The following is a 27,502-nucleotide window of genomic DNA, read 5'->3' on the forward strand; positions in this document are numbered from 1 at the left end:
AAATCACAGAAAGGGTAATATAATTTCATCTGCCCTGGTCATGACACATAGGAAGTTCTCTATTTCTGATAAAAACAAAAATTCCTGTTTTTTTGTATTCTTCTGCCAGGCATGTTTTAGAGCATTCTCTAAGGAAAAAGAAAAGCCATTTCCTAGTTGGATTGTCGTCCCACCTTAAACACTGGAGTCTGGATGCTCAGACCTTCTGGATTGTCTGAGACATAGAATCTTTTAAGGGAAATGAAAGAACATTCTCTCACCCGCTTCTCCCATCCAAACTGGGATAGGACTTAGGCAGAAGCAGGGCAATTCATTTTCCTTTGGGGGCCAGGAAAACAGCACAGGAAGTTTGCTATCTCAGCACATTTTGGAGGAATCCCCCAGAGGAAAAACTTGCATCTCGAGCTTTTCTTTCCCATCTGCTTCCCTATTTTCCACCCCACTCTCTGCTCCAGGGAGTGTAACTGATCTTGGAGCCTGTAGGGTTGGGTCTGGGACCAGCCGCTCGAGATGACGTAATGCTTTCTCTGGTACACAAAGCGGCCTCCCCCGGGCTCGGCCTCTTGCGCCCCTCCCCCTCCGGCCCGGATCGGGCCCCCGCCAGCACCAGCGCGGGTGAGTCCCCCTTTTTGAAAAGCCAGCCCAGGGAAACAGGGAACAAAGGCCTGAGAAGAAGAGCCTAGGCGCTGCCAGGAGGCCCAGAAATAGACATCACGTCATCCCCCAGCCCAGCAGCGCCAAGCGCCATTTGGTAGCTTCGGACGGACCCCACCATTACGATGCAGAACAGACACGGCAGGGCTCACGTTTCCTCCCAGCGCCAGCATCCAGCTGACCGGCCTCAGGAGTGGCTTCCTTTTTGCTCTCCACCCCCGCACCCCTCTTTCCCCAGAGGCCGCCGCCTCCCCTGGCTGCCTGCCACACAGCCCACGGTCTCCAAGCTGCCATCTTGATGCCCCATCCCCCTTGCCACCTCCCTCCCCCGCAGCCCTGAGGAGTGGGAGGGGGAGGAAGGGGCACCGCCCTGCGTGCCCCAAGGGGGAGGGCTCGGCCTGCCTCACCTCTCCTCCCCCGAAGGAGGGATGCACGTCCTTCGCAGGCTCTCTGTTTCCCACCTCCAGCGGCACTGACTGTGCACCATCCAAGGTTTTCGCATCCCGGACGTCCCCACCCTCGGTGTGACTCCGGCCTGCTCAGGTCCTGCAGCCCATGGCTCAGGTTCGGACGCTGTCCACTGCCCGCGATACCACCACCGTAGGCCCGATTCTACCCACCACCACAGGCCCGATTCTAGAGGGACTGGCACTTGAAGGCCTTGATCTGGGCTGCACGCTCTGCCCAGCCGCTGAGCTCCCTTGGCTTGGCAACGATTTCACCTACCCCAGGCTTAGTTTGCCAGATTTCTACTTACCAAAGCTAGGTCGGATGTTGGTGATCTCAGCCATGTCGTAATCAGAGGCTATTGCTATAAATGCTTTTGCAATGGTCAGACAAGTCTGGGGCCTCCAGTGGGTACCGAGGCCGCCGCTGCAGAGCATTAGGTTAGGGAGGGGGAAGGTATCTGGTGGATGCCTCCTGCGCCAGTCTGGTCCCTGGTTGACAGCTGCGGTCGCCTCTCAAGATGTTCCAGAGTTGCGCTGAGCTAAGGATGCAGGTGCAGCCAGACTGGTCCTGACGCCAGGAGGACCAGGTATCCTCCTGGTCCTCCATCCTCCTGATGAAGGAGGTAGGCCCCTCCTTCCTCCGAACGGCCTTAGGCAAAAGACTCCGCCTTTGTCCGAAAGGTTCCGGAAGGCAAGCTCCGCCCTTTTCCGGAAGATCCCTGGGAGGGCATCCCTTCCATCGCCAAGATTTCGAGAGAATGAGACCCCACCTATTTAGGGCTTGTGGGTCTATAAGGTGAAATCCTCAAGGCTTGATGAAGAAGTGTATGTAGTTTATCATATGAGATCCTCTATATCTTGTAATTCGGATTCCCCAGGCTTAATATAGCAGCAGAATGTTCTGGGCGAGGGGAAAGCAGGATTTTGCAAAAATAAAATTCTGTATTTCCTGCATTTGAAATATCACTTGCATTATTGTTATGCATTTCTGAGACCACTAAATGTTATTATTGAAATGTTTTTAAACTTTAAAAGCTGTGATTAAAGACCAAACCTGGTGACGGTTGCACAACGCTGAAAATTAACTGAAAATAATTGAATTGTATAAGTAAAATGGATGGATTCTGCGATGTGTAAACTGAAGCTGCTTTTTAAAAAAGACTAATGAAGAGTACCAAAGTTAATCATTGTTGGAAGTTTCAGGTGCTGAGAACTGCTTAGGCGAAAGAAAGCGCACGGGAGAGAGAGCAAACCAACCGATCTACAGGACAGAAACTAAACTGGAAGCTTCTAGAGACTTCCTTGGAATTTAAAAGAGGATGATTCTCGGTTAGCGTCACTATTGGTGGTTATCTCCATGATTACATTAAGTTCGCCATTTTTGGCTGTGGATACTTTCATCCCGCTTCAATTCTGTTTACAGACAGGATCAGGTCAAGTAAATTATTCAAATTTGTAAGTATTTGTTGGTGGTTCACCTGTAACAAGAGCGACATGAATGTATTTTTCCAGCTTTGACATTCTGTACTTCTAGAAAAGAGGAAAGAACATGGTTTTAGGAGTTACTCATTCAAAACACATGTATTGAATTTATTGGCCTTTGTCTGTGTTCCAGGCACCTTCCTGGAAACCGGATTAATACATTAGAACCTAGAGTCAGGATATCTGATTCCATTTGATAGTTGTGCATCTTCGTGAAATCACCTACACAGCTGAGCCAAAATTTTGTCTTGTTTAAACCAGGAGGTATAATAATAGCCATTGTCCCATAGAATTTATTGTGATGATTGAAAAGAATTACCTGTGATAAGTGAAAGCATTTTATAAGCAGAGTATTATACAGATATTAATAATTACTGTGGGTTGAATTAAAGACTTATTGTTCAATCAATTGTGTCCGACTCTTTGCGACCCCATGGACCACAGCATTCTGGCTTCCCTGTCCTTCATTATTTCCCAGAGTTTGCTCAAATTCATATCCATTGAGTCAATGATGCCATCCAACCATCTTATCCTCTGTCGCCCCCTTCTCCTCATGCTCTCAAATCTCTCGTAGCATCAGGGTCTTTTCCAGTGAGTCGGCTCTTCCCATCAGGTGGCCAAAGTACTGGAGCATCAAGTTCATAATCAGTTCTTCCAATGAATATTCAGGATTGATTTCTTTTAGGACTGACTGGTTTGATCTCCTTGTAGTCCAAGGGACTCTCAAGAGTCTTCTCCAATGCCACCATTCAAAAGCATCAATACTTCAGCGCTTATCCTTCTTTATGGTCCAACTCTCACATCCATACATGGCTACTGGAAAAGCCATAGCTTTGACTATATGGATCTTTGTCAGCAAAGTAATGTCTCCGCTTTTTAATATGCTGTCTAGGTTTGTCATATCTTTTCTTCCAAGGAGCAAGAGTCTTTTAATTTCATAACTGTAGTCACTGCCCACAGTAATTTTGGAGCCCGAGAAAAATTCTGTCACTGTTTCCATTTTTTCCCATCTGTTTTCCATGAAGTGATGGGACTGGATGCCTTGATTTTAGTTTCTTGAATGTTGAGTTTTGAGTCAGTTTTTTCACTCTCCTATTCCACTTTCATCAAGAAGCTCCTTATCCACAGCAGGCCTGCCAGGCTTGCCCCAATAAAGGCAATTCCAACCTCCAAATTTTAGTATATGTGCTGCCGAAGCGAGCACAATTCCAACCTCCAAAAAAAAAAAAAAAGAAAAGAAAAAAGCTTTTTGGCTCTTTAGTACCTCTTCCCTTTCTGCCGTTAGGATAGTGTCATCTGCATATCTGAGGTTATTGATATTTCACCTGGCAATCTTGATTGTAGCTTGTGCTTCATTCAGCCTGGCATTTAGCGTGAGATACTCTGCATATAAGTTAAATAAGCAGGGTAACAATATACAGCCTTGATGTACTGCTTTCTCAATTGTGAATCAGTCTGTTGTTCCTTGTTTGGTTCTAACTGTTGCTTCTTGACCTGCATACAGTTTGTTAGGAGACAGGTAAGGTGGTCAGGTATTCCCCATCTCTTTAATAATTTTCCAGTTTGTTGTGATCCAGACAGTCAAAGGCTTTGGTATAATCAGTGAAGCAGAAGTAGATGTTTTTCTGAAATTCCTTACTTTTTGCTTTATTCAGGAAACTGTACTATTTGTAACCCAAGAATTCTTTCTGAAATTTCATGAATTCTCCATTTTCTTGGGTCCCCTATTCCAGGTGTTTTGCGGCAAGAAGGACTGTCAACTTAAACCACTGAACCTTAATACCCAGTTTTGTTTTGAGTAGGATTGCTCCGTGGAGAGAAACAGGTATTGCCTTTAAACTTTTTTGCCCACAACGGAAGTACTATCCTTTCGGCTTCATTGTGCCCTAAAATAGAATGGCGTCTGAGATTAGCGCATGCTCTTTGACTCCCTGACGCGGCGTACCGCGACCTGGGGGCGAGCACGTCAGTCGCTGCCGTTGACTGACTTCCGGTGATACCGAAGCTGAGTTTCCGCGGGATCCGGCTGGCTGGTGAGGGTACTGGGTCGAGTGCGGTGGGGCGGGAACAGGCAGCTTGGAACTGTACGTTCGGACGAAGGATGTCCAGGCTGAGGCGGTTTGGTCTAGGGCTGGTGAGGATTGCTTGACAGAGGTAGGGAAGTGAAGGTGTCTGTCTGGGAGTGGAGACTTGGGCCAGCGTTCCGCGTCGAGGTGAAAAGAGCAGTTAGGACCCCTTTGTGAAATCTTTTTCCAGGAGGGGTCCGCTCCACGTTTGCCACCGGATTTGCCTTCATTCCTCCTGTTGGTTTGATTGCAGTTCCCAGAGATTGGGCAGAACCTCTGTTGTATTTGTTGTTCCTGGGCTGATTCCTGCATGCTACTGACTGAATAGTAGCTGTATTTCTTTTTTTCATTCCCCCTCGCCACCCCACCTTTTTTTTGACCTCAGTAATTTATCTGAAATGTAAGACTTGCCTGAACTAATGCCACTACCCTAATTCTCCCTCAGCTTTCCCTTGTCAGAGGAATCCTTACTTGTTTATTGAAGTTTAATTATCAAGTTACGGACAAAAGTTGGTTTGGCCTGTGCTGGGGAATTAAAGTGGTTTAAAACTAACTTTATAGTTCAGACTCTTAGAAAGTACTTTATGTTGCCATCCTCTAGTCCACGTTTTCACCTGGTGTCTGGTAGATGGGTGTTCAGGCCTTACTTGAACATTATTAGTGATGAAGAACTCACTGTATCAATCATAAGGCAGTGTATTCTATTCTTGGACCTAGCTCAAAAACCTGAGAATAAAGGTTTTTTGGGTAGAAAGGTGCAGTTAGTTTCCATATAATGCTCTTGGTCAAGCCTGCATAGAATATGCACAGAATAGGAAGTTCACACACTCATTCATTCGGGGAACAGTTATTGAGTGTCTGCAATAGGGCAGATATTGTTGAGTATTAGTAGAATTCCTTGAAAGAATCTTTTCCCTCAAAAAGCACATTGTGGGGAGGGTGATGGGAGAGAGACAAGAAGTAATCGAAAAAGTGGTAAGTACGAAAAAAAGAGGTTTGCAAATAGTTTCTAAGAACAAATGAGAAGATACCTCCACTTTAGGATAGTGTTGCCATTAAAATGTGATAATTTGAATTGAAGCCAAGAGTCCAGAATTTTCATAGAAAACAGTTTTTGATAAAAAAAGTATATTACTAATTTTGTAGATGCAACTTTTGTTTTCAGTACAGAATTTCTGTTAGTATAGTTTCACCGTTTTACATATCCACACTTTTTTTTGGATTGTTTCTGTTAATGGAAATAACCTGTGTATGTAACCAACAATTGCAAACATTTACTGATCTAATAAATTACTGTCTAATTTCATAGATGCAACTTTTATTTCACTGTAAAGCAAACAAACAGATTCAAGTTAAATAATTCATACAAAGTCACAAGACTAGAGAGAAGTCTAGTTGGGAAGCAAATGCTGGTAGTTTGACTCCACAGTGTACTCTCAGCATCATGCTGTTCTCCTTCCCTGATGGTAATAATGATAACTAACACTTATTAATTGCTTACTATTTAGTCCTTATAACAACTCCATAAGTTTAGAAAAATTATTATTTTTTACAGTTGAGGAAACCGAAGTTTGGAGAGGTCACTCAGGCAGGATAACACACTAACCAGTAAGAGAGTTAGGATTCGAATTCTGCTTTTCTAACCTGTCTCTCACTGTCCACCTAATGGGAGATTGTGCATTTGGTGTAATATACAGTGTTCATGATTGAACATGAATAAGTGAAAATATGTTTGAGGAGATGTTATTACCCTTAATAAGAAGGTGATAAGAACTTGCCTTTATCCTTTCAGGATGGAACAAAAGTGGGACTTGGAAAATGTTGCCCTGTAAGAAGAGAAGAACTACGTTGACAGAGTCCCCACAACATCAGGGCAGCCAGGAGGAAGATGACTTAGACCTTCAGTCAGCTGTTAAACCAGAATCTGACCAAGTTAAAGACCTGGGGTCAGTGTCCCTGTCCTGGAGTCCAAGTCATGGCAGAGCAGCTGACCTTGAAGTGCAGGATGCAGGAATTCAGCTTGGTATGGAGGACCCATCTTTGAGCTCTAGGATGCTCACCGACAACACAAATGTTGCAGTTCTGGAAGCTGTGGATGTGGCCATCTCTCAGGAAATCACCCTACCTTCCTTGGAGTCTTCTCAGCCTGTAAATACACACATTGGTAAAGGAAAACTTCAGGCCACTAGCTCAAGGAGAGGGAAGAAAATTACACTCAGACCTGGGTCGGTTACTCAAGAAGACAGAGGTGATCATCCTATTGCTAAGGAGCCTTTTTCAGAAGAGCCTGGTGAAGAAGTCAAGGAAGGAGGAGGTAAGACATGGAAAATCTTCAGGTTACAGTTTCTTTGTCAGTACCAGCTTGTCATTGCCTTTGCACTTGTCATTGCACCCCTGCAGTGCCTTTACAAAACAGCATTTCTGAAAGGGGATGCTGGTTGGGTTTGGAATTGGAGCTGTGGTGCTTGTAAGTGTCAGCACTGAACGGTATGATTATAAATGGGTAGAAGCTTTCTTTTCCCCTCCCATTTCCTTGATCATCTTCCTTATTCTTTTCTTTCCTTTCTCTTGCCTTTTCATTATTTCTGGAGGGATGAACTGTGTATGTCCTTTTGTGATTTGATGGCTGTTTATGGAGTGGACCTTGAGAGATTACTGCCTCTGTCATTTGGATAGGCTCTCCAGAAATGCCATAACCCTTAGGACTTGAAGGATGAGTATGGTTTGATAGAGTGATGGCATGGAATTTCTTAGGCCATGAAGAATCTGGCAGAAGCAGAAGCAGAAGAGGTATGGGTGATCACTTGAGTGGTAGATTGTATTTGGATTGTGAAGGGCTTTTTTTTTTTTTTTAAATTTTTGGCTGCACTGGGTCTTTGTTTCTGCCAGCAGGCTTTCTCTACTTGCAGCGAGAGGGGGCTACTCTTTGTTGTGATGCAAAAACTTCTCAATGCTTTGGCTTCTCTTGTTGCGGAACATGGGCTCTAGGTGAATGGACTTTAGTAGTTGTGCCACATGGCCTAGTTACCCTGTGGCATGTGGGATTTTCCTGGACCAAGGGTCAAACCCATGTCCCCTGCATTGGCGGGTGGATTCTTAACCAAAGGACCACCAGGGAAGTCCCAGAAGGCTTTGCTTTTCATGCTTTGAACTTTTCCTGAAGGTTATAGCCAGTTAGTAAGTACAAGAAGCAGAAGGCATGGTTCTGATCTTAGAAAGCTCTTCTAGTCTAGTTGGGAAGACAAGACACGAGCACATAATTCCTTTGGAACAGCTTAAGACAATATATGATTAAGTGCTAGTGTGGTACAAGAAATTAGGATTTTTAAAATTGGCATTTAGTGGATTGAGAAGATTTGATAAGTTGGGGTGAAGGAGTGGAAGTAGAATAGCATTTTCTACAAATACATGTAAGTGCTGTGTTTGTGAGGAAGGAAAGCAGGGTTTCAGATAGAAATGATAGATCCAGATTACTACACACAGCCATGCTGTTATGCTATTGAGACCTTATAAAGTATTGCTGTAGGATGTTGGCAGTAAGGACAGAGAAGAAAGGTATATCTTAGAGATGTTGTGACTTAATTGCTAAGTTGTGTTCAACTCTTAGCGACCCTATGGACTATAGCCTGCCAGGCTGCTTTGTCCATGGGATTTCCCAGGCAGGAACACTGGAGTGGATTCCCATTTTCTTCTCCAGGGGATCTTCCTGGCCTAGGGAGCAAACCTGCATCTTTTGCATTGGCAGGGGTTTCTTTACCAGGAAAGCACAGAGACATTACAGAGGAAGAACTAATATTTCTCAGAGACTGATACCATTTAAGATATCTGGGTTGGGGCATGGTGAAGCATGCTTTCCTGGGAAAGGTATTTGAAAGGTTTAATGAGTTTAGCTTTATTTATTATTTTTTTTTTTTGAGTTTAGCTTTAAATATGTGGAGTGTGAGATGACTTTGGGGCCATCAAGGAAAAGTGGAAAACTGAGATTAAAGTTTGGTAAGAGGTATGATTAGAGAAGTTTTCATTGTTGTTCTTCATAGAAAGGAACATGGAAGAAGATGACAGAGAAGGGAAATCTGGAGAAGTATCAGTAGTGAAAGTCAAGGAGGGTAGAGAGTTTTAAAAACAGATACTTCATTTAAAATTTAGTGACAAAGGAGATATAATGATGCATGAGAAAATACTACATTTAAAAAAAATTTTATATACCTGAGTCTGCTGCATTGGCAGGCCAATTCTTTACCACTCAGCCACCAGGGAAGTCTAAGAAAATACCTCATTTGAGGGTTGATGATTTTTAAGAGTAGATTTAGGAGTTTTGGGAAAAGGAAATTGAATGATGGCATTAATGAGGGAAGGATGAAAGTCCCAGTGATAATTTGTGCAGTGGAGTGGAATTGGAAATAGATAGAGAGGGCAGCAAAACTGTTGAATATTTTCCTTGGCTTGGTTGTATTTGTGACCTGAAGGCAGGAAGAGATGGAGGAAGATGTGGGATTAAAGCACTAGAGGAGGAATGTAAAATTAAGCAGGAGTTTAAAGTCTGACCTGTTGAAGAGTGGAGGGTAGAGTTTTTACTTTTTAGTATAACAACATAGCCAACTGCTGAGTATTCATGACCCCGAATTGACAGTTGTTAAGATTTTGTTGCATTTTCTTTTAGTATTTATTTATTTGTTTGGCTGTGTTGGGTCTTAGTTGTGGCGTGTGGGACAGTTTTTGCATTATGCGGGCTATTTTGTTGCAGTGCATGGACTCTGCAACTTTGTCGTGAGGTCTCAGTAGCTGTGGCACACAGGCTCAGTTGCTCTGTGGCCTGTGGAAATCTTAGTTCCCCTACGAGGGATCGGGCCTACATCTCCTGCATTGCAAGGCAGATTCTTAACCACTGGACCCACCAGGGAGATCTCTAGAGTTGTCTTTAATGGTAAGTTATAAATGTTCAAGTGTAGGTACAGTAAAACATTTTTTAGAGTTTATCTGTAATACTGTTAATACTACTCCTCATTAAGGTGGGTCGGAATTCCCTAGTAGCTCAAATGGTAAAGAATCTGCCTGCAATGCGGGAGACCTGGGTTCAATCCCTGGATCAGGAATATCCTTGGAGAAGGGAATAGCTACCCACTCCAGTATTCTTGCATGGAGAATTCCATGGACAGAGCCTGGAGGGCTACAGTCCATGGGGTCCCAAAGAGTTGGACACGACTGAGTGACTTTTACTACCACTACTACTACATTAAGCTGGGTAAATGAAAGTTGATTCTCCCACCATATAATATATCAATTAGCCATGTATACAAGTAATGCCAATAAAAGAAGTACGTTAGGACTCCTGACTCCTTTCTCCCCGAAAGTAACTTTTTTTTGCCAAATAGACATGTCACATGAAAAGCAGGAAGAAAAAAGGAATATTGTAAATTCATGTATGTATATACATTTTGGAAAATATTGGAAAATTGAAAGAAGAAAATAATCACCCATAAGTTTACTACTCAAAGTAATTACTGTTATAATTTAGTGCATATCTTTTTGTTGTTTTGCTTTATTTAACATTTTGGTTTTTCGATTATCAAAATAAAAAAAAAGCAGACAAAACATCTAGGGGAAAAAAGCAGAAAAACATCTAGGCTATTTGGAAGTATCAGCATTGTGTTACAATTGATACATATTGTAAAATTGTTTCTAGACTGCAAGTGCTAGTGATTAGACCTTTCTCCATAATGGTGTTTATTCTCTAGAATTTTAATTGTTCTTTTAAAATTGATTTAATTTTTCCTTTGTCTTTTTTCCCCTTTCTTTGCCTTCAAAAATGATTAACTTAGGCAGATTTCAACTTATAATTAGTTGGTTTTTACAGTTTTCAGCTAATTATTTTCATATTAGTTTGAAGTTTCTAGGCTGGCAGTAAATGACCTACAGCCATGCTCTGTAATAAGGCTTTTCCTACTCTGTCTCTTACCCTTCTTGACTTCTCTTTCTAAGGTCTTCGGTATCTAGCACATTGCGAGAGGAAAGGAAGAGTGGGATCCTGAGGAGTTCTGTGAGAAGGGAGTTAAATTGAGAAGCACTGTGATGGGATCAGGGAGAAAAGTATTGCAGAGAAAAGGAACTTTTTCTCTATGTAGAGTATGTTGCAGCTGATAAACTGTAGGGGCAGTTTTGGAGTCATTCCAGATGTTTGAGGTGGAAAAAGTATTATTGGAAGCTCTGTCTACCAAACTGAACTTTTGTATTTTGGTTAGATGTAAAGGTTCTGGTATGTTTGTTTTAAAAAATCATTTGTGTCAGTTCAGTTTTTAAATGTTAGACATTAATTCTAAAAATTGTTAAAGATTGCTGATTAATGAGAAGGCTCTACTGTGTTACTGATTGAAGTTCCTCCCTCTTATGAGACATTTGCCTGAGAGGAACTTTTGATTTGTTGGATTTAGGATTCAACTCCTTGTACAGTCCTTGTTAAAGCCACAGTTTTTAACCTTTTTGACACTGTGAAGTAATCACGACTCCAGAAGTAAAGGAAATAAGATTAACAGTAAATAGAATTAAGGATTGAGTCATGCTTTAGTTGAAAGTAAAGGCTTTTTTTTTCTTTGTTGGAGGGAAGTGTCCTCCCATTTAAAATCTTGTTTATGTCAGTTGAAGCTGCCAATGTTGATGGGATAGCAGTCTAAACAAGTACTATCTATTTTGAATGGAGTTCAGTATTAATAACAAATAACTTGATCTTTTTTTGAAAAAAAAATTTTTTTTGAATGTGTAGTACACAAACGTGAGAAAAAGTTCCTAAATCCAGAAAGTACACAGGGAGGAGTTAGGCACCCTCTCACTTCGTCCTCATATTTTACAAGTCGTCTTCTCGGAAGCAATCACTGTTCAACAGCGCCTTGTGTATATTCTACAGATCTGTGCACACACAGTCTTGGATATATTCTTTTCCCTATGAAATCAGATTTTAATGTTTGCTTTTGCTATTGCATGAATGTTTCTTTGTCTTTTTAATGTCCCTCATGGAGAAAGGGCAGAAAGGTAGCACTTATTAAGAGTTGACTTGAGGAGGGAATTCTTTGGCTGTTCGGCGGTTAGAACTCCGCGCTCTCACTGCCAGGTCTCCGAGTTCATTGCTGATTGGGAAGCTAAGATCCCGCAACTGTGAGGCTTGACCAAAAAGACCAAAAAGAGCTGAGGTGAGGAAAGGAAAAAGTTGCATAATGAACTGTGTAACCATGTGTTTACAGTGTTATGGTGATTTTTACTCTAATGCTCCGTAAGATTGATTTACAGAGTCAGAAAGTTTAGGACATTTTTTATATATGTATCCTTTATAGTTGACATATAATCATTGATATATATTAGATATATATAGTTGATACATGTATTATTTATAGTTGATTAAATGTGGTATTAATGATCATCTATATAAAATGTCACTTTGTCATCAGGAGCACACTCCCTGTCCTACAATTATGAATATGATTTTTTCATAGGGAAAAAATGCATAGCTCAAAAAATATATTAGAACTAGAAAGATCTTAGCAATTACTTAGTTCAGTTCCCTGACATTAAGGGTGAGTAAATAGCACCTGAGCTTTGATTTCAGTATTTTTCTTTGGACACTGTCTTTAAGAGAGAGGAATGCCTGTGTAGTAAATGCATCATTATTGAAGTAATCTAACTACAAAGGACTTTATAACAAGATGCTGATTTCTACGACAGAGTATAATTGAGAATGGACAAAATGTTGAGCAGTATTTGTGATTCTTTCAGGAAAATCTCAAATGCATTCTGGAGGGGAGATGCCTACTTTGCCATCAGACAGCCACTCTGCAAAACCTGCAGCCCCACCTAGGAAATCACCTCAGCCAGATGTCTGTGCCTCTCCTCAAGAAAAGCCACTCAGGACTCTAGCTCACCAAGCTGAGGAAGAGACAGAGGATGGTGGACTCTTTATTCCAATGGGTAGGCTTTCTTTTCTTTTCTTCTAATTAAAAAGCCCCCCTCTTTATTGAACTATAATAGGCCGAAAACTGCAAATATTTCAAGATACCCAAGCTTGAGCTTTCAAAGGTTGAATACACCCATGTAACCAGAAACCAGATCAAGAAATAGAGTATTACCAGTACCCAGAAGTCCTTCCTTTCAGTTATCACTGACACCTCACGCGTGGGTAACATTATCTTGACTTCAAGCAGCATAGATTAGTTCCCCTGTTTTGTACATTATATGAATGGAATCTTATGAATGTATGTTTTTTGACTGCCTTTTCCACTCAACATTATGTTTAAATGAAATTGGTCCACATTGTTGCATGTGCTTGCATTTTCATTGCTGTATAGTATTCCATTATTAGAATATTCTACATTTTCTTTATTCATTCAACTCTTCAAAAAATTTTTTTCTTTCTTTCTTTATGGTTGCACTGCGTCTTTGCTGGTGTTGAGGCTTTCTCTAGTTTTTGTCAGAGGCGGCTGCTCTTCATTGTGGGCTTCTCACTGTGGTGGCTTCTCGTGTGGCGGGGCACAGGCTCTAGGTGTGCGGGCTTAGTTGTCCACCGGACATGGAATCTTCCCAGACCAGGGATCCAACCTGTGTCCCCGGCATTGGCAGGTAGATTCCTAGCCACTGTACCACGAGGGAAGCCCCCTATTCATTCAACTCTTAATGAGTATTTGAATAGTTTCCAGTTGTAGGCTACTCTGATTGGTGCTGCTGTGAACATTGTACTAGAAATCTTTTGGTAAACATTGGTGCCTAATATTTGTTGGGTGGAACTGCTAGTTCATAGTATTAGGCCTCCTAAAAAAAAAGAAAAAGAATTAGGCCTCCTTCAAGTTTTTTTGAAATATATTTTTATTGTGAAATATAACATATACAGACAAATGAGTAAAGACTTCTTTGTTTAGCATAACAAACAGTTTTAAAGTGAGCACTTCTGATTTCTTTTTCTTGTTGCAAGTAATAGACCTCCATTGCTGTGTAAATTAGAAGCTGTAATAGTAGATATCCATGTCTTGTTTCTGAACTTGGGTGAAGGTGTTCAGTATTCCTATTTATGTGTAATGATGGTGATAAGCTTTTTATGGATATATTATTGTATCAGATTACAGAAAATTTTTCCTGGTTTTCTGAGCATTTTATCCCATATTGAATTGTGTTAAATGCTCTTTAAAACGGAGAAGGCAGTGGCACCCCACTCCAATACTCTTGCCTGGAAAATCCCATGGACGGAGGAGCCTGATAGGCTACAGTCCATGGGGTCGCTAAAAGTCAGACACGACTGAGCGACTTCACTTTCACTTTTCACTTTCATGCATTGGAGAAGGAAATGGCAACCCACTCCAGTGTTCTTGCCTGGAGAATCCCAGGGATGGGAGCCTGGTGGGCTGCCGTCTATGGGGTCGCACAGGGTCGGACACGACTGAAGTGACTTAGCAGCAGCAGCAGCTCTTTAAAAATCTCTGTTAAGATGATCATATGGTTTTTCTCCTTTATTCTATTTTTTATTTTTGTTGTTGTTTTTGCAGCTGGTCTGCACAGCATGCAGAATCTTACTTCCCTGACCAGGGATCAGACTCTTTCTCCCTGCAGTGGAAGTGCAGAATCTTAACCACTGGACTGCCAGGGAATTCCCTCCCTTATTCTGTTAATGTGGAGAGTTACATAGCTTCTTTTTAAATGTTGAGGTTTATTGAGATGTAATTTCCTTTTTTTAACTAAAAATTTATCTTTAATTTTTTAAATTTTTGGCTGTGCTGGGTCTTCTTTGCTGCTCTCGGACTTTCTTTTTGTTGAGGCGTGAGGGCTTCTCACTGTGGTGGCTTCTCTTCTGTTGTGGAGCACAGGCTCCAGGCACTTGAGCTTCAGTAGTTGAGGTCGGCAGGCTCTAGAGCATGGGCTCAGTAGTTGTGGTACAAAGGCTTAGTTGCTTCATGGCTTGTGGAATCTTCCCAGACCAGGGATCAAACCCATGTCCCCCACACTGACAGGTGGATTCTTAACCACTGGACCACTAGGGAAGTCTGAAGTAGGATTTCAATACAATAAAATTTTTTCAGTGAGTTTTGAGAAGTATATATATTTGTGTAACTACTACTACAGTCAATATATGGAACATTTCTCTCACTCCAAAAGTTCCTTCATCCCCCTTTGCAGTCCTTCATTCTTAGCCTTTGGGAATCCCTGATCTCAATTTTTTTCTTATAATCTTGTGTTTTCTACAATGTTATACATTGGAGAAGAAAATGGCAATCCATTCCAGTATTCTTACCTGGAAAATCCCATAGAGACATGAGCCTGGTGGGCTACAGTCTATGGGGTCATAAAGAGTTGACATGACTGAAGTGACTTAGCACACACAGTGGTATGTATAGATGTTATATAGTGTGTATGGAACCTTTTGCATCTGGTATCTTTTTGAATTTTTATTGAAGTATAGTTGATTTATAGTACTGTGTGCATCTGGTATCTTTCACTTTTGTGTAATGCTTTTGAGGTTAATTCATGTTTGTTCTTCTTCATCACTGAGTAGTATTCTATTGCATAGGTGTACCACAGTTTATCTGTTCATCAGTTGATGGACATTTTGGTTCTTTCTCGTTTTTACTTGTTACAATTAAAGCTACTGTAAACCTTCACATACAGTTCTTTGATAGAAATAAGTTTTTGTTTTTCTTGGGGAAATGACTGTGAGTGACTTTGCTGGGTCTTACAATGAGTCTATGTTTAACTTTATATGAACCTGCTAAATTGTTTTCCAGAGTAGCTGTACCATTTTACAGTCCCAACAGGAATGTATGAGATTTACAGTTGGTCCACATCCTTGTGAGCAGTTAACAGACTTTTTAATTCTGTCTCTTCTACTGGGTGTATTTCCTTGTGGTTTAACTTGCAGTTTCCCAATGAATAATGATAGAAAGCATATTTTCATGTATTTATTGGCCATTTGTAGATACTTTTTGGTGAAATGTTTGTTTATTATTCTGTTGTTTGCCAATATTCCATTTGTAATTACTACATATTTTGCACAAGATACTTTGAAACTATGCATATATTCTTATTTCTCCTCAAACTTAACCCCCCCTAGTTTTAGCTGCTATTGATCACCTGCAGCAGTTACTGTGTTGTTCTAAAGGTGATTTTTATTTCTGTCATTCCTTTTACATTTAATAATTGCAATTTTTCTGTAAAGAAGAACAGCCTCTTCTCCCTCATTTATTTATTCAGTTTTTATATGAGTGTGGACTCATGCATATTTGTTTCATTATTTGAATTACAGTGCCATTTATCATGATTTATTTTGCCTGAATTGTTAAGAGTGTTAGCCATGGGGAGCTACTTCAGGTTTTACTTTTATGGCTTATGCTTTCCTATTGTGTCAAGGAACATTTGCTTAATCCAAGGCTATGAAGGCTTCTTTCCTGTTTTCTTCTAGGAGTTGTAGTTTTACACATTGCATTCAGGTGTATATGCTCCATTTTGAGTTAATTTTTATATAATGTGTGAGGTATATTTGAGATTCTTTTTTTGCTTATGGATGTCCAATTGTTTCAGCGCTATTTGTTGAAAAGATTTCTTTCCCCATTAAATTACTTCTGCATCTATGTGAAAAAGTCATTTGGCAATTTTGTGTGAGTCTTTCCTGGACTCTCTGTTCTATTCTGTTGATCTATGTATTAATATTTAAGCTTTCACCAATATCACACAGTCTTGAAATCAGGTAGTCATAAATCTTCCAACCTTTTTTTTTTTAATACATTAGGCTATTCTAGGTACTTTGCATTTCCATATAAATTTTAGAATTGACTTGTCATTTTCTTCAAAAATATTCTCTAGGCTATTGATTGATAATGAATCTATGAATCCATTTGGGAAAATTGCCATTTTTTTGGCCATACTCTGGGTCATGCAGGATCTTAGTTCCCCGACCAGGGATTGAATCTGTGCCTTCTGCATTGAGAACACAGAGTCTTAATCACTGGACCACCAGGAAGTGCTAGGAAAGTTGCCATCCTAACAATACTGAGTCGACTAATCCGTGAATAAGTTATCACTGTAGTGAGAGTGATCATCTTTTCCTTTGTTCCTGATCTCTTACAGGAAATGCACTCAGTTTTCACCACTAAGCTGTAGGACGTTGGTCTATAGCTATTGTTCATCAGACTGAGGAAGTTCTCTACTATTCCTGGTTGCGGAGAGTTTTTATCATGACTTGATGTTGGATTTTATGAAAAGTTTTTTCTGCATCTCTTGAGATTATCTTTTGTTTTAGTCTGTTGATGTGAATTATCTTGATTGATTTTCAAATTTCAAAGCATTTTTGCATGGCAGGGAGAAATCAACTCTTGATCATGATATAGGTGTTTTTTTTTTTTAATTGCAGGATTTGATTTGCTAATATTTTGTTAAGGATTTATGTGTCTGGTCTGTAGTTTTCTTGTAATGTCTTTGGTTTTGGTATTAGGGTAATGCTGACCTCATACAATGAGTTGGAAAGTGTTCTTTCCTCTTCTGTGTGTTTTTTTGTTTTTGTTTGTTTTTTGAAGAGTTTGTGAATTGGTTTTATTTCTTCTTTAAATGTTTTATTGAATGCACCAATGAAGCCATCTGGACCAGGAGTTTTCTTTGTAGGATGTTTTTAACTATGAATTCAATTTCTTTAACAGATAAAGGGCTATTTAATTATATATTTGTTCTTGAATGAGCTTTGACAGTTGGTGTCTTTCAAGGTATTTGTTCCATCTAAGTTGTTGAATTTATTGGTACAAAGTTTTTCATAATATTACTTTGTTGTCTTTATTTTGTTTAAGGTTTATTTATTTCTTTATTTTCTGGCAGTGCTGGGTCTTTGTTGCTGCTTTTGAGTTTTCTGTAGTTGCAGTGAGCAGGGGCTCCTCTAGATGTGGTGCTTGGGCTCCTCATTGCAGTGGCTTCTCTTGTGGAGCACGGGCCCCAGGCGGGTGCATGGACTTCAGTAGTTGCAGTGCGTGGGCGCATTGGTTGCAGCTCACAGGCCCCAGGGCACGGGCTCAGTCATTGTGGCTCATGGGCTTGTTGCCGAGGCATGTGGGATCTTCCTGGACCAGGGATCAAATTTGTGTCCCCTGCGTTGGCAGGCACATGCTTAACCACTTTTGTTGTCTTTTTAATGTCTGCAGGATCTATGATGGTATCTGTTCTTTTATTCCTGATGCTGTTAATTTATATCTTTCTCTTAATCACTCTAGCTAGAAGTTTTTCAAAGAACAAGGTTTTGGTTTCATTAATTTCTCTACTTTTCTGTTTTTTATTTCACTGGTTTTTGCTGTTGTCTACTATTTTATTGTTTCCTTATTTTGGGTTTAATTTGGTCTTTTTCTAGTTTCATAAAGTGGTAGCTTAGGTCACTGATTTGAAACTTTTCTAATACTACTACAGGATGTATCAGTTTTCCTTTTAAACAACAGAAATTTATTTTCTCACAGTTCTGGAGCCTGGGAAGTCCAGTATTAGGTGCTGGTAAATTCAGTTTTCTTGAGAACTTTCTTCTTTTGACAGCTGCCTTCTCGTTATAACTTCACACCACCTTTTCCTTGGTGCATGTGTGTGAGAGAGGGAGTGAGCTTTCTGATATCACTTCTTATAAGGACACTCATCCTGTGGGATCATAGATTCCCACTCATTTAACTTGTGGACTCATTTAACTTTAATTACTTCCTTAGAAGACACATTTCCAAATATAGCCATACTGGGGGTAAGGCTTTCAGAGTATGAATTTTGTGGGGGACACACACATTCGAATTTTCTGTACAGGATTGGAGACAGGGAAGCCTGGCATGCTGCAGTCCATGAGCTTGCAGAGTCGGACACAACTGAGCGACTGAACTGAACTAAACTGGAGTACTATTCTGTGTTGTTTTAGAACCTGATTTTGTTAAAGTAATTTTTATAGTTACAGAGTACCATAAGGCTTATGATAGTAAAACAAAAATCCACTGGGACTTTTTAGGAGTGTGTTCTTTCATTTTCAAATATTTGAAGACTTTCCAGTTATTTTTTTGCTACTGATTTCTAATTTAATTCCCTTGAATTCACATTGCACTTTGTATGATTTTAGTACTTTTATATTTATTGAGGTTAATTTTGTGGCCCCAATATAATGTTTATTGGTAGCTCCTCCCTATGTATCTGAGAAGAATATGTTTTCTTTTGTTTTGAGATACACTGTTTTATAAATGTCATTAGGTCAAGTTGATTGATAGCACTGTTCAGGTCTTCTCTATTTTTACTGATTTTCTTTTGGTCTATTCTGACAGTTATTGAGAAAGGCATATTGAAGTCTCCAACTTTAATTGTATATTTGTCTATATTTCCTTTCAGTTTTGTCAGTTTTAGCTCTACATGTTTTATTTATTTACATTAATTTTTTTTTAAACTTATTTATCATGTTTTGGCCATACCACATGGCATTTAGGATCTTAGTTCCTGTACCCCCTGCTCTAGAAGTGCAGTCTTAACCACTGGACCACCAGGGAAGTTCCTAGCTCTCATATTTTATTTTTTTAAATTAATTTATTTTAATTGGAGGATAATTACTTAACAGTATTGTGATGATTTTTGCCATACATCAACCAACATGAATCAGTCACAGTTTACATGTGTCCCCCATTCTGAAACCCCCTCCCTCTCCTCCCTCCGCACCCTGTCCCTCTGGGTTGTCCCAGAGTACTGGCTTTGGGTGCCCTGCTTCATGCATTGAACTTGCACTGGTCATCTGTTTTACATATGGTAATATACATGTTTCAGTACTACTCTCTTAAATTATGCCACCCTTACCCTCTCCCACTGAGTCCGAAAGTCTGTTCTTTGTATCTGTGTCTCCTATGCTGCCCTGCATGTAGGATCCTACTATTTTTCTAAGTTCTGTATATATGCTTTAATATACAGTATTTGTCTTTCTTTTTCTCATTTACTTCATTCATTATATATAATAGGCTCCAGTTTCATTCACCTCATTAGGACTGACTCAAATGCATCCCTTTTTATAGCTGAGTAATATTCCATGGTGTGTATATACAACAGCTTCCTTCTCCATTCATCTGCCAGTGGACATCTAGGTTGCTTTCATGTCCTAACTATTGTAAATGATACTGCAGTGAACATTGGGGTATATGTGTCTTTTTCAATTCTGGTTTCCTCTGGGTGTATGCCCAGCAGTGGGATTGTGGGGTCCAATGGCAGTTCTGTTTCCAGTTTTTTAAGGAATCTGGACCGGCTACAATGTCTCCTGCCCCTGGGCGGGTGGATGTGCCAGGGCCCCCAGTGGGGAAGGGCGGGGTTGCCCCCTTGTTCTTCCGCGCCTCCATGGTGGCTCACAGCGCGCTCATGCACCGAGTGTGGGCGGTCGGCCGTCCTCGCCGGGGGCGGGGCAGGTCCCGTGGGCCCCTGGCATCGCCTTCCTTACCCCTTCCTTCCTCACCTTGTGGGTTTCTGCCGCGGCCACATGGGGTGTGTTGCTCCACACCCCGCGTCCTGCACGCCCGGCCCTTTGTGTTCCTCTAGGGCTTCCCTGATAGCTCAGCTGGTAAAGAAGCTGCCTTCACTGCAGGAGACCCCGGTTGGATTCCTGAGTCGGGAAGATCCACTGCAGAAGGGATAGGATACCCACCTCAGTATTCTTGAACGTCCTTTGTGGCTCATTTGGTAAAGAATCCTTCTGCAATGTGAGAGACCTGGGTTTGATCCCTGGGTTGGGAAGATCTCCTGGAGAAGGGGAAGGCTACCCACTCCAGTATTCTGGCCTGGAGAATTCCATGGGGTCACAGAGAGTCGGATATGACGGAGTGACTTTAACTTCCACTTTCCACACTATTCTCTGTAGTGGCTGTACCAGTTTGCATTCTCACCAACTTTGTAAGATTCCCTTTCTCCACACCCTCTCCAGCATTTATTTTCTGTAGACTTTTTGAAGATGGCCGTTCTGACTGTGGCTCAGATCATGAACTATTTATTGCCAAGTTCAGACTTAAATTGAAGAAAAGTGGGGAAAACCACTAGACCATTCAGGTATGACCTAAATCAAATCCCTTATGATTATACAGTGGAAGTGAGAAATAGATTTAAGGGACTAGATCTGATAGAGTGCCTGATGAACTATGGACGGAGGTTTGTGACATTGTTCAGGAGACAGGGATTAAGACCATCCCCAAGAAAAAGAAATGCAAAAAAGCAAAATGGCTGTCTGAGGAGGCCTTACAAATAGCTGTGAAAAGAAGAGACTCGAAAAGCAAAGGAGAAAAGGAAAGATATACCATTTGAATGCACAGTTCCAAAGAATAGCAAGGAGAGATAAGAAAGCCTTCCTCAGTGATCAGTGCAAAGAAATAGAGGAAAACAATAGAATGGGAAAGACTAGAGATCTCTTCAAGAAAATTAGAGATACCAAGGGAACATTTCATGCAAAATGGGCTCAATAAAGGACAGAAATGGTATGGACCTAATAGAAGCAGAAGATATTAAGAAGAGGTGGCAAGAAGACACAGAAGAACTGTACAAAAAAGATCTTCAGGACCCAGATAATCACGATGGTGTGATCACTCACCTAGAGCCAGACATCCTGGAATGTGAAGTCAAGTGGGCCTCAGGAAGCTTCACTACGAACAAAGCTAGTGGAGGTGATGGAATTCCAGTTGAGCTATTTCAAATCCTAGAGGATGATGCTGTGAATGTGCTGCACTCAATATGCCAGCAAATTTGGAAAAGTCAGCAGTGGCCACAGGACTGGAAAAGGTCCATTTTCATTCCAATCCCAAAGAAAGGCAATGCCAAAGAATGCTCAAACTACCACACAATTGCAGTCATCTCACACGCTAGTAAAGTAATGCTCAAAATTCTCCAAGCCAGGCTTCAGCAATACATGAACCGTGAACTTCCAGATGTTCCAGCTGGTTTTAGAAAAGGCAGAGGAATCAGAGATCAAATTGCCAACATCCACTGGATCATAAAAAAAGCAAGAGAATTCCATAAAAACGAATTTCTGCTTTATTGACTATGCCAAAGCCTTTGACTGTGTGGATCACAATAAACTGTGGAAACTTCTGAAAGAGATGGGAATACCTGACCACCTGACCTGCCTCTTGAGAAAGCTGTATGTAGGTCAGGAACCAACAGTTAGAACTGGACATGGAACAGCAGACTGGTTCCAAATAGGAAAAGGAGTACATCAAGGCTGTGTATTGTCACCCTGCTTATTTAACTTATATGCAGAGTACATCATGAGAAACGCTGGGCTGGAAGAAGCACAAGCTGGAGTCAAGATTGCTGGGAGAAATATCAATAATCTCACATATGCAGATAACACACCCTTATGGCAGAAAGTGAAGAACTAATGAGCCTCTTGATGAAAGTGAAAGAGGAGTGAAAAAGTTGGCTTAAAGATCATCATTCAGAAAACTAAGATCATGGCATCTGGTCCCATCACTTCATGGGAAATAGATGGGGAAACAGTGGAAATTGGCAGACTTTATTTTTTTGGGCTCCAAAATCACTGCAGATGGTGATTGCAGTCATGAAATTAAAAGATGCTTACTCCTTGGAAGGAAAGTTATGACCAATCTAGATAGCATATTAAAAAGCAGAGACATTACTTTGTCAACAAAGGTCAGTCTGGTCAAGGTTATGGTTTTTCCAGTAGTCATGTATGGATTTGAGAGTTGGACTATAAAGAAAGCTGAGTGCCGAAGAATTGATGCTTTTGAACTGTGGTGTTGGAGAAGACTCTTGAGAGTCTTTTGGACTGCAAGGAGATCAAACCAGTCCATCCTAAAGGAGATCAGTCCTGGGTGTTCATTGGAAGGATTGATATTGAAGCTGAAACTCCAATACTTTGACCACCTGATTTGAAGAGTTGACTCATTGGAAAAGACCCTGATGCTGGGAAAGATTGAGGGCAGGAGGAGAAGAGGACGACAGAAGATGAGATGGTTGGATGGCATCACTGACTCAATGGGCATGAGTTTGGGTAAACTCTGGGAGTTGGTGATGGACAGGGAAGCTTGGCGTGCTGTGGTTTTTGGAGTCACAGAGAGTTGGATGTGACTGAGCAACTGCACTGAACTGAACTCATTCTGACTGGCATGGGATGATAACTTCATTGTAGTTTTGATTTGCATTTCTCTAATAATGAGTGAAGTTGAACATCATTTCATGTGTTTATTAGCCATCTGTAAATCTCTTTTGGAGAAATGTCTGTGTAGTTCTTTCGCCCACTTTTTTATTGGGTTGTTTGTTTTTCTGATATTGAGCTGCATGAGGTGCTTGTATATTTTGGGGATTATTAATTCCCCTGGTGGCTCAGATGGTAAAGCGTCTGCCTACAATGCAGTAGACTCGGGTCCAGTCCCTGGGTTGGGAGGATCTCCTGGAGAAGGAAATGGCAACCCACTCCAGTATTTTGCCTGGTAAGTCCCATAGATGGAGGAACCTGGTGGACTACAGTCCATGGAGTCGCAAAGAGTTGGACCCGACTGTGCGACTTCACTTTCATTTTCACTTTCTTTGTCAGTTTTTCTGTTTGCTGTTATTTTCTCCCATTCTGAAGGCTGTCTTTTCACCTTGGTTATAGTTTCCTTCCTTGTGCAAAAGCTTTAAAGTTTAATTAGGTTCTGTTTATTTATTTTTGTTTTTATTTCTATTACTCTGCAAGGTGGGTCATAGAGGATCTTGCAGTGATTTATGTCAGGGAATGTTCTGCCTGTGTTTTCCTCTAAGAGTTTTATAGTTTCTGGTCTTTCATTTAGGTCTTTAATCCATTTTGAGTTTATTTTTGTGTATGGCGTTAGAAAGTGTAATAGTTTCATTGTTTTATATGTAGTTGATCAGTTTTCCCAGCACCACTTGGTGAAGAGACTGTCTTTTTTCCATTGTATATTTTTGCCTCCTTTGTCAAAGATAAGGTGTCCATAGGTGCATGGATTTATCTCTGGAGTTTTTATTTTGTTCTGTTGATCTATATTTCTGTCTTTGTGCCAGTACCATACTTTCTTGATTACTGTAGATTTGTAGTATAGTCTGAAGTCAGGAAGGTTGATTCCTCCAGTTCATTCTTCTTTCTCAAGATTGCTTTGGCTATTTGAGGTCTTTTGTGTTCCATACAATTGTGAAATTATTTGTTCTAGTTCTGTGAAAAATACTGCTGGTAGTTTGATAGGGATTGTGTTGAATCTATAGATTGCTTTGGGTAGTATACTCATTTTCACTGTATTGATTCTTCCAATCCAAGACATGGTGTATTTCTCCATCTATTTGTGTCATCTTTGATTTCTTTCATCAGTGTTTTATAGTTTTTTATATACAAGTCTTTTGTTTCTTTAGGTGAATTTATTCCTAAATATTTTATTCTTTCTGTTGCAATGGTGAATGGGATTGTTTCCTTAATTTCTCTTTCTGATTTTTCATTGTTAGTATATAGGAATGCAGTGGATTTCTGTGTATTAATTTTATATCCTGCAATTTTACTATATTCATTGATTAGCTCTAGTAATTTTCTGGTGGCATCTTTAGGGTTTTCTATGTAGAGAATCATGTCATTTGCATGCTGAGAGTTTTACTTCTTTTGCAGTCTGGGTTCTTTTTATTTATTTTTCTTCTCTGATTGCTGTGGCTAATCAAAAAACCTCCAGCAAAAAAAAGCCCAGGACCAGATGGCTTCACAGATAGCTCTACTCTTTGGTAGAGTTTGGTGAACTCTACCAAAAATTTAGAGAAGAGCTAACACCTATCCTACTCAAAGTCTTCAAAAAAATTGCAGAAGGAGATCCCCAAACTCATTCTATGAGGCCAACAATACCCTGATACCAAAACCAGACAAAGATGCCACAAAATAAAGAAAACTACAAGCCAGTATCACTGATGAACATAGATACAAAAGTTCTCAATGATATTCTGGCAAATAGAATCCAACAACGTATTAAAAAGACCATGCATTGTATACTATCTATGGTGAAACAGATCACTAGCCCAGGTGGGATGCATGAGACAAGTGCTCGGGCCTGGTGCACTGGGAAGACCCAGAGGAATCGGGTGGAGAGGGAGGTGGGAGGGGGGATCGGGATGGGGAATACATGTAACTCTATGGCTGATTCATATCAATGTATGACAAAACCCACTGAAATGTTGTGAAGTAATTAGCCTCCAACTAATAAAAAAACAAAAATGTTATACATAAAAAAAATAAAAAAATAAAAAAAATTAAAAGACCATGCATTATGACCAAGTGGACTTTATTCCAGGGATGCAAGGATTCTTCAGTATTCGCAAATCAGTCAATGTGATATACCATGTTAGCAAATTGAAAGATAAAAACCATATGATTACTGAATAGATGCAGAGAAAGCCTTTCACGAAATTCAACACCCATTTATGATAAAAACGCTCCAGAAAGTAGGCATAGAAGGAATATACCTCAACACAATAAAAGCCATATCTGACAAACTCACAACAAACATCCTCAGTGGAGAAAAATTGAAAGCATTTCCTCTAAAATCAGAAACAAGACAAGGGTGCCCACTCTTACCACTACTATTCAATATAGCTTTCATATTTTAAAACTCTGTTTTCATGTACATATGCCTAATAACATACATTGATTGTTTTGGGTGTTTTTTTAGTATGCATTTATTTGGCTGCACCCAAGTCTTAGTTGAGACATGCAGGATCTTTAATTGTGGCATGCGAACTCTGAGTTGCTGCACTGTGGGTTCTAGTTCTCTGACCGGGGACTGAACCCATTCCCTGTATTGGGAGGACAGAGTCTTAGCCATTGGACCACTAGGAAAGTCCCTACATTGATTGGGTTCTGAAGTTAAAGCAAATTAGCATTTCATGGATAAACCTGTTTGGTCATGATGTATTAGATTTTCTAATATACTGAGGTTTTTGTGTCTTTGTTTATGGAAGATATTGGTTTTAATTTTTTTTTCTTTTTCATGTGTTGGTATTAGGATTATGCTGACCTTATAAAATGAGTTGGGAAATTTGTCATCAGTATGTATTCTCTGGAAGAGTTTATAGAAGACTGGTGTTATTTCTTTCTTAAATGTTTTGTAAGAATTAACCAAGAAAGCTAGCTAGACCTGGAGTTTTGTCAAAAGGCTTTTAAGTTTTGGATTAAATTCTTTAATGGTTATAGGATTATTTAGATTTCCTGTTTCTTTTTGTTTCCATTTTGGTAAGTTGTGTTTTTCAAGGAGTTTATACATTTTCTCTGAATTGTCAAATATGTTGATACAAAGTTGTTTGTAATACTCATTTTGGAATGTCTTTAAGATTTTTATTGAGGTCATCTTTTTATTTCTAATTTTAGTGAAGTCCTCTTTTTGTGTCTTATTTTTTTGTTGATAAGTTTGCTAGCAGTTTATCAGTCTTTTTAAAGAACCAACTTTTTTGCTTTCTTTTTAATTTTTTATTTGGGGTATAATTGATTAACAGTGTTAATTCAGATGTACAACAAACTGATTCAGTTATACATGTACAAGTATCTGTTCTTTTTCAAATTCTTCTCCCATTGAGGTTTTTATGCAATATTGAGCAAAGTTCCTTATGCCATACAGTAGGTCTTTGTTGGTTATCTTTTTTTTTTTTTTGGTCACACTGTGTATAGAATGTGAGATCTTTGTACCCTGACCAGGGATTGAACCTGTGCCCGCTGTAGTGGAAGTGTGGAGTCTTAACTACTGGACCACCAAGGAAGACCCTATCCATTAAAACATTTTTTTTTTTTATTATTTACTTACTTGACTGCACTGGGTCTTAGTTGTGGCATGTGGAATTTTTTTTTTTTTTCAAGTTTTAATTTTATGTTGGAACATAGCAAGTTAACAGTATTGTAGTAGTTTCAGGTGGACAGCAGAGGAGCTCAGCCATACATACACATATATCCATTCTCCTGTGGCGTCTTTGATCTTTGTTGCAGCATGCAGGATCTTTTAGTGTGGCATGTGGCATGTGGTCAGTTCCCTGACCAGGGATTGAACCAGGGCACCCTGCATGGAGAGTGTGAAGTCTTAGTCGCTGAACTGCCAGGGAAGTCCCCATCCATTTAAAACATAGCAATGTGTACATATCAGTCCCAAATTCCCTAACTATACCTCCCCTCCACCTTTCCCCACTGGTAACCATAAGTTCATATTCATCTGTATTATTTTTGTTTTGTTTTAATTGCACATACAAGAAATGTCATAAGATGTTTGTCTTTCTTTGTCTGGTTTGCTTCACTCAGTTTGACACTCTCTAGTTCCACCCTTATTGCTGCAAATGGCATTATTTCATTTTTTTGTAATGGGTGAGTAATATTCCATTGTATGTATGTTCCATATCTTCCTTATTCATTCGTCTGTCATGGACATTTAGGTTGCTTCCATGTCTTGGCTTTTGTAAACAGTGCTGCAATGGAAATTGGGGTGTATGAATCCTTTTGGACCATGTTTCTCTCTGTATATATGCCCAAGAGTGGGATCACATTGGGAGGCAGATTCTTTAACTACCGAGAGAAGTCCAGTTTTGTCTTCTTTTATTTTTCTTTCATATGTTGCTCTATATATTAACAATATACAGTCTTTGAAATTACTATAGTCTATCTTAAATTAGTACTTTTACCACATCAAACAGTGTAAGAACTTTGCAACAATTTTATTCCATATATCTGTTTCTGCCTTTTGTGTTGATACTGTATTTTACTTCTTCATTTGTTTTAAACCCCATGATACTTGTTTTTTTTCTTTTTCGTTGAAGATTTATCTGTTTGTTCTTGGTTGTGCTGGGTCTTCGTTGGTGTGCCGGCTGTTCTCTGGTTATGGCGAGTGGGGACTACTCCACAGTTAGAGT

General features: G+C 40.1%; 2 protein-coding genes across 6 annotated transcripts in view; one reads left to right on the forward strand and one right to left on the reverse strand.

Moving 5' to 3' along the window:
- SYT11 (synaptotagmin 11) overlaps positions 1-1,404 on the reverse strand; it is a 75,432-nt gene extending 74,028 nt beyond the window's left edge. The window contains exon 1 of the mRNA XM_043877251.1: positions 1,062-1,404. The gene's annotated coding sequence lies outside the window, so the exon portion shown is untranslated. The remainder of the gene's footprint in view (positions 1-1,061) is intronic.
- Positions 1,405-4,542: 3,138 nt separating this feature from the next.
- Positions 4,543-27,502, forward strand: part of GON4L (gon-4 like) — an 86,312-nt gene continuing 63,352 nt past the window's right edge. For 3 of the 5 annotated variants that reach the window (XM_043877239.1, XM_043877242.1, XM_043877243.1), the window contains exons 1-3: positions 4,543-4,618; positions 6,444-6,965; positions 12,413-12,604. In XM_043877239.1, the coding sequence (XP_043733174.1) occupies positions 6,470-6,965; positions 12,413-12,604 (688 nt within the window). In that variant the 5' untranslated portion in view covers positions 4,543-4,618; positions 6,444-6,469. Of the gene's footprint in view, positions 4,740-4,765; positions 5,627-6,443; positions 6,966-12,412; positions 12,605-27,502 lie in introns of those variants that run through there. The other 2 variants (XM_043877240.1, XM_043877241.1) reach the window with 2 other exon arrangements.

This window comes from Cervus elaphus, chromosome 20, assembly GCF_910594005.1.
Source record: "Cervus elaphus chromosome 20, mCerEla1.1, whole genome shotgun sequence".
Lineage (NCBI taxonomy): Eukaryota > Metazoa > Chordata > Mammalia > Artiodactyla > Cervidae > Cervus > Cervus elaphus.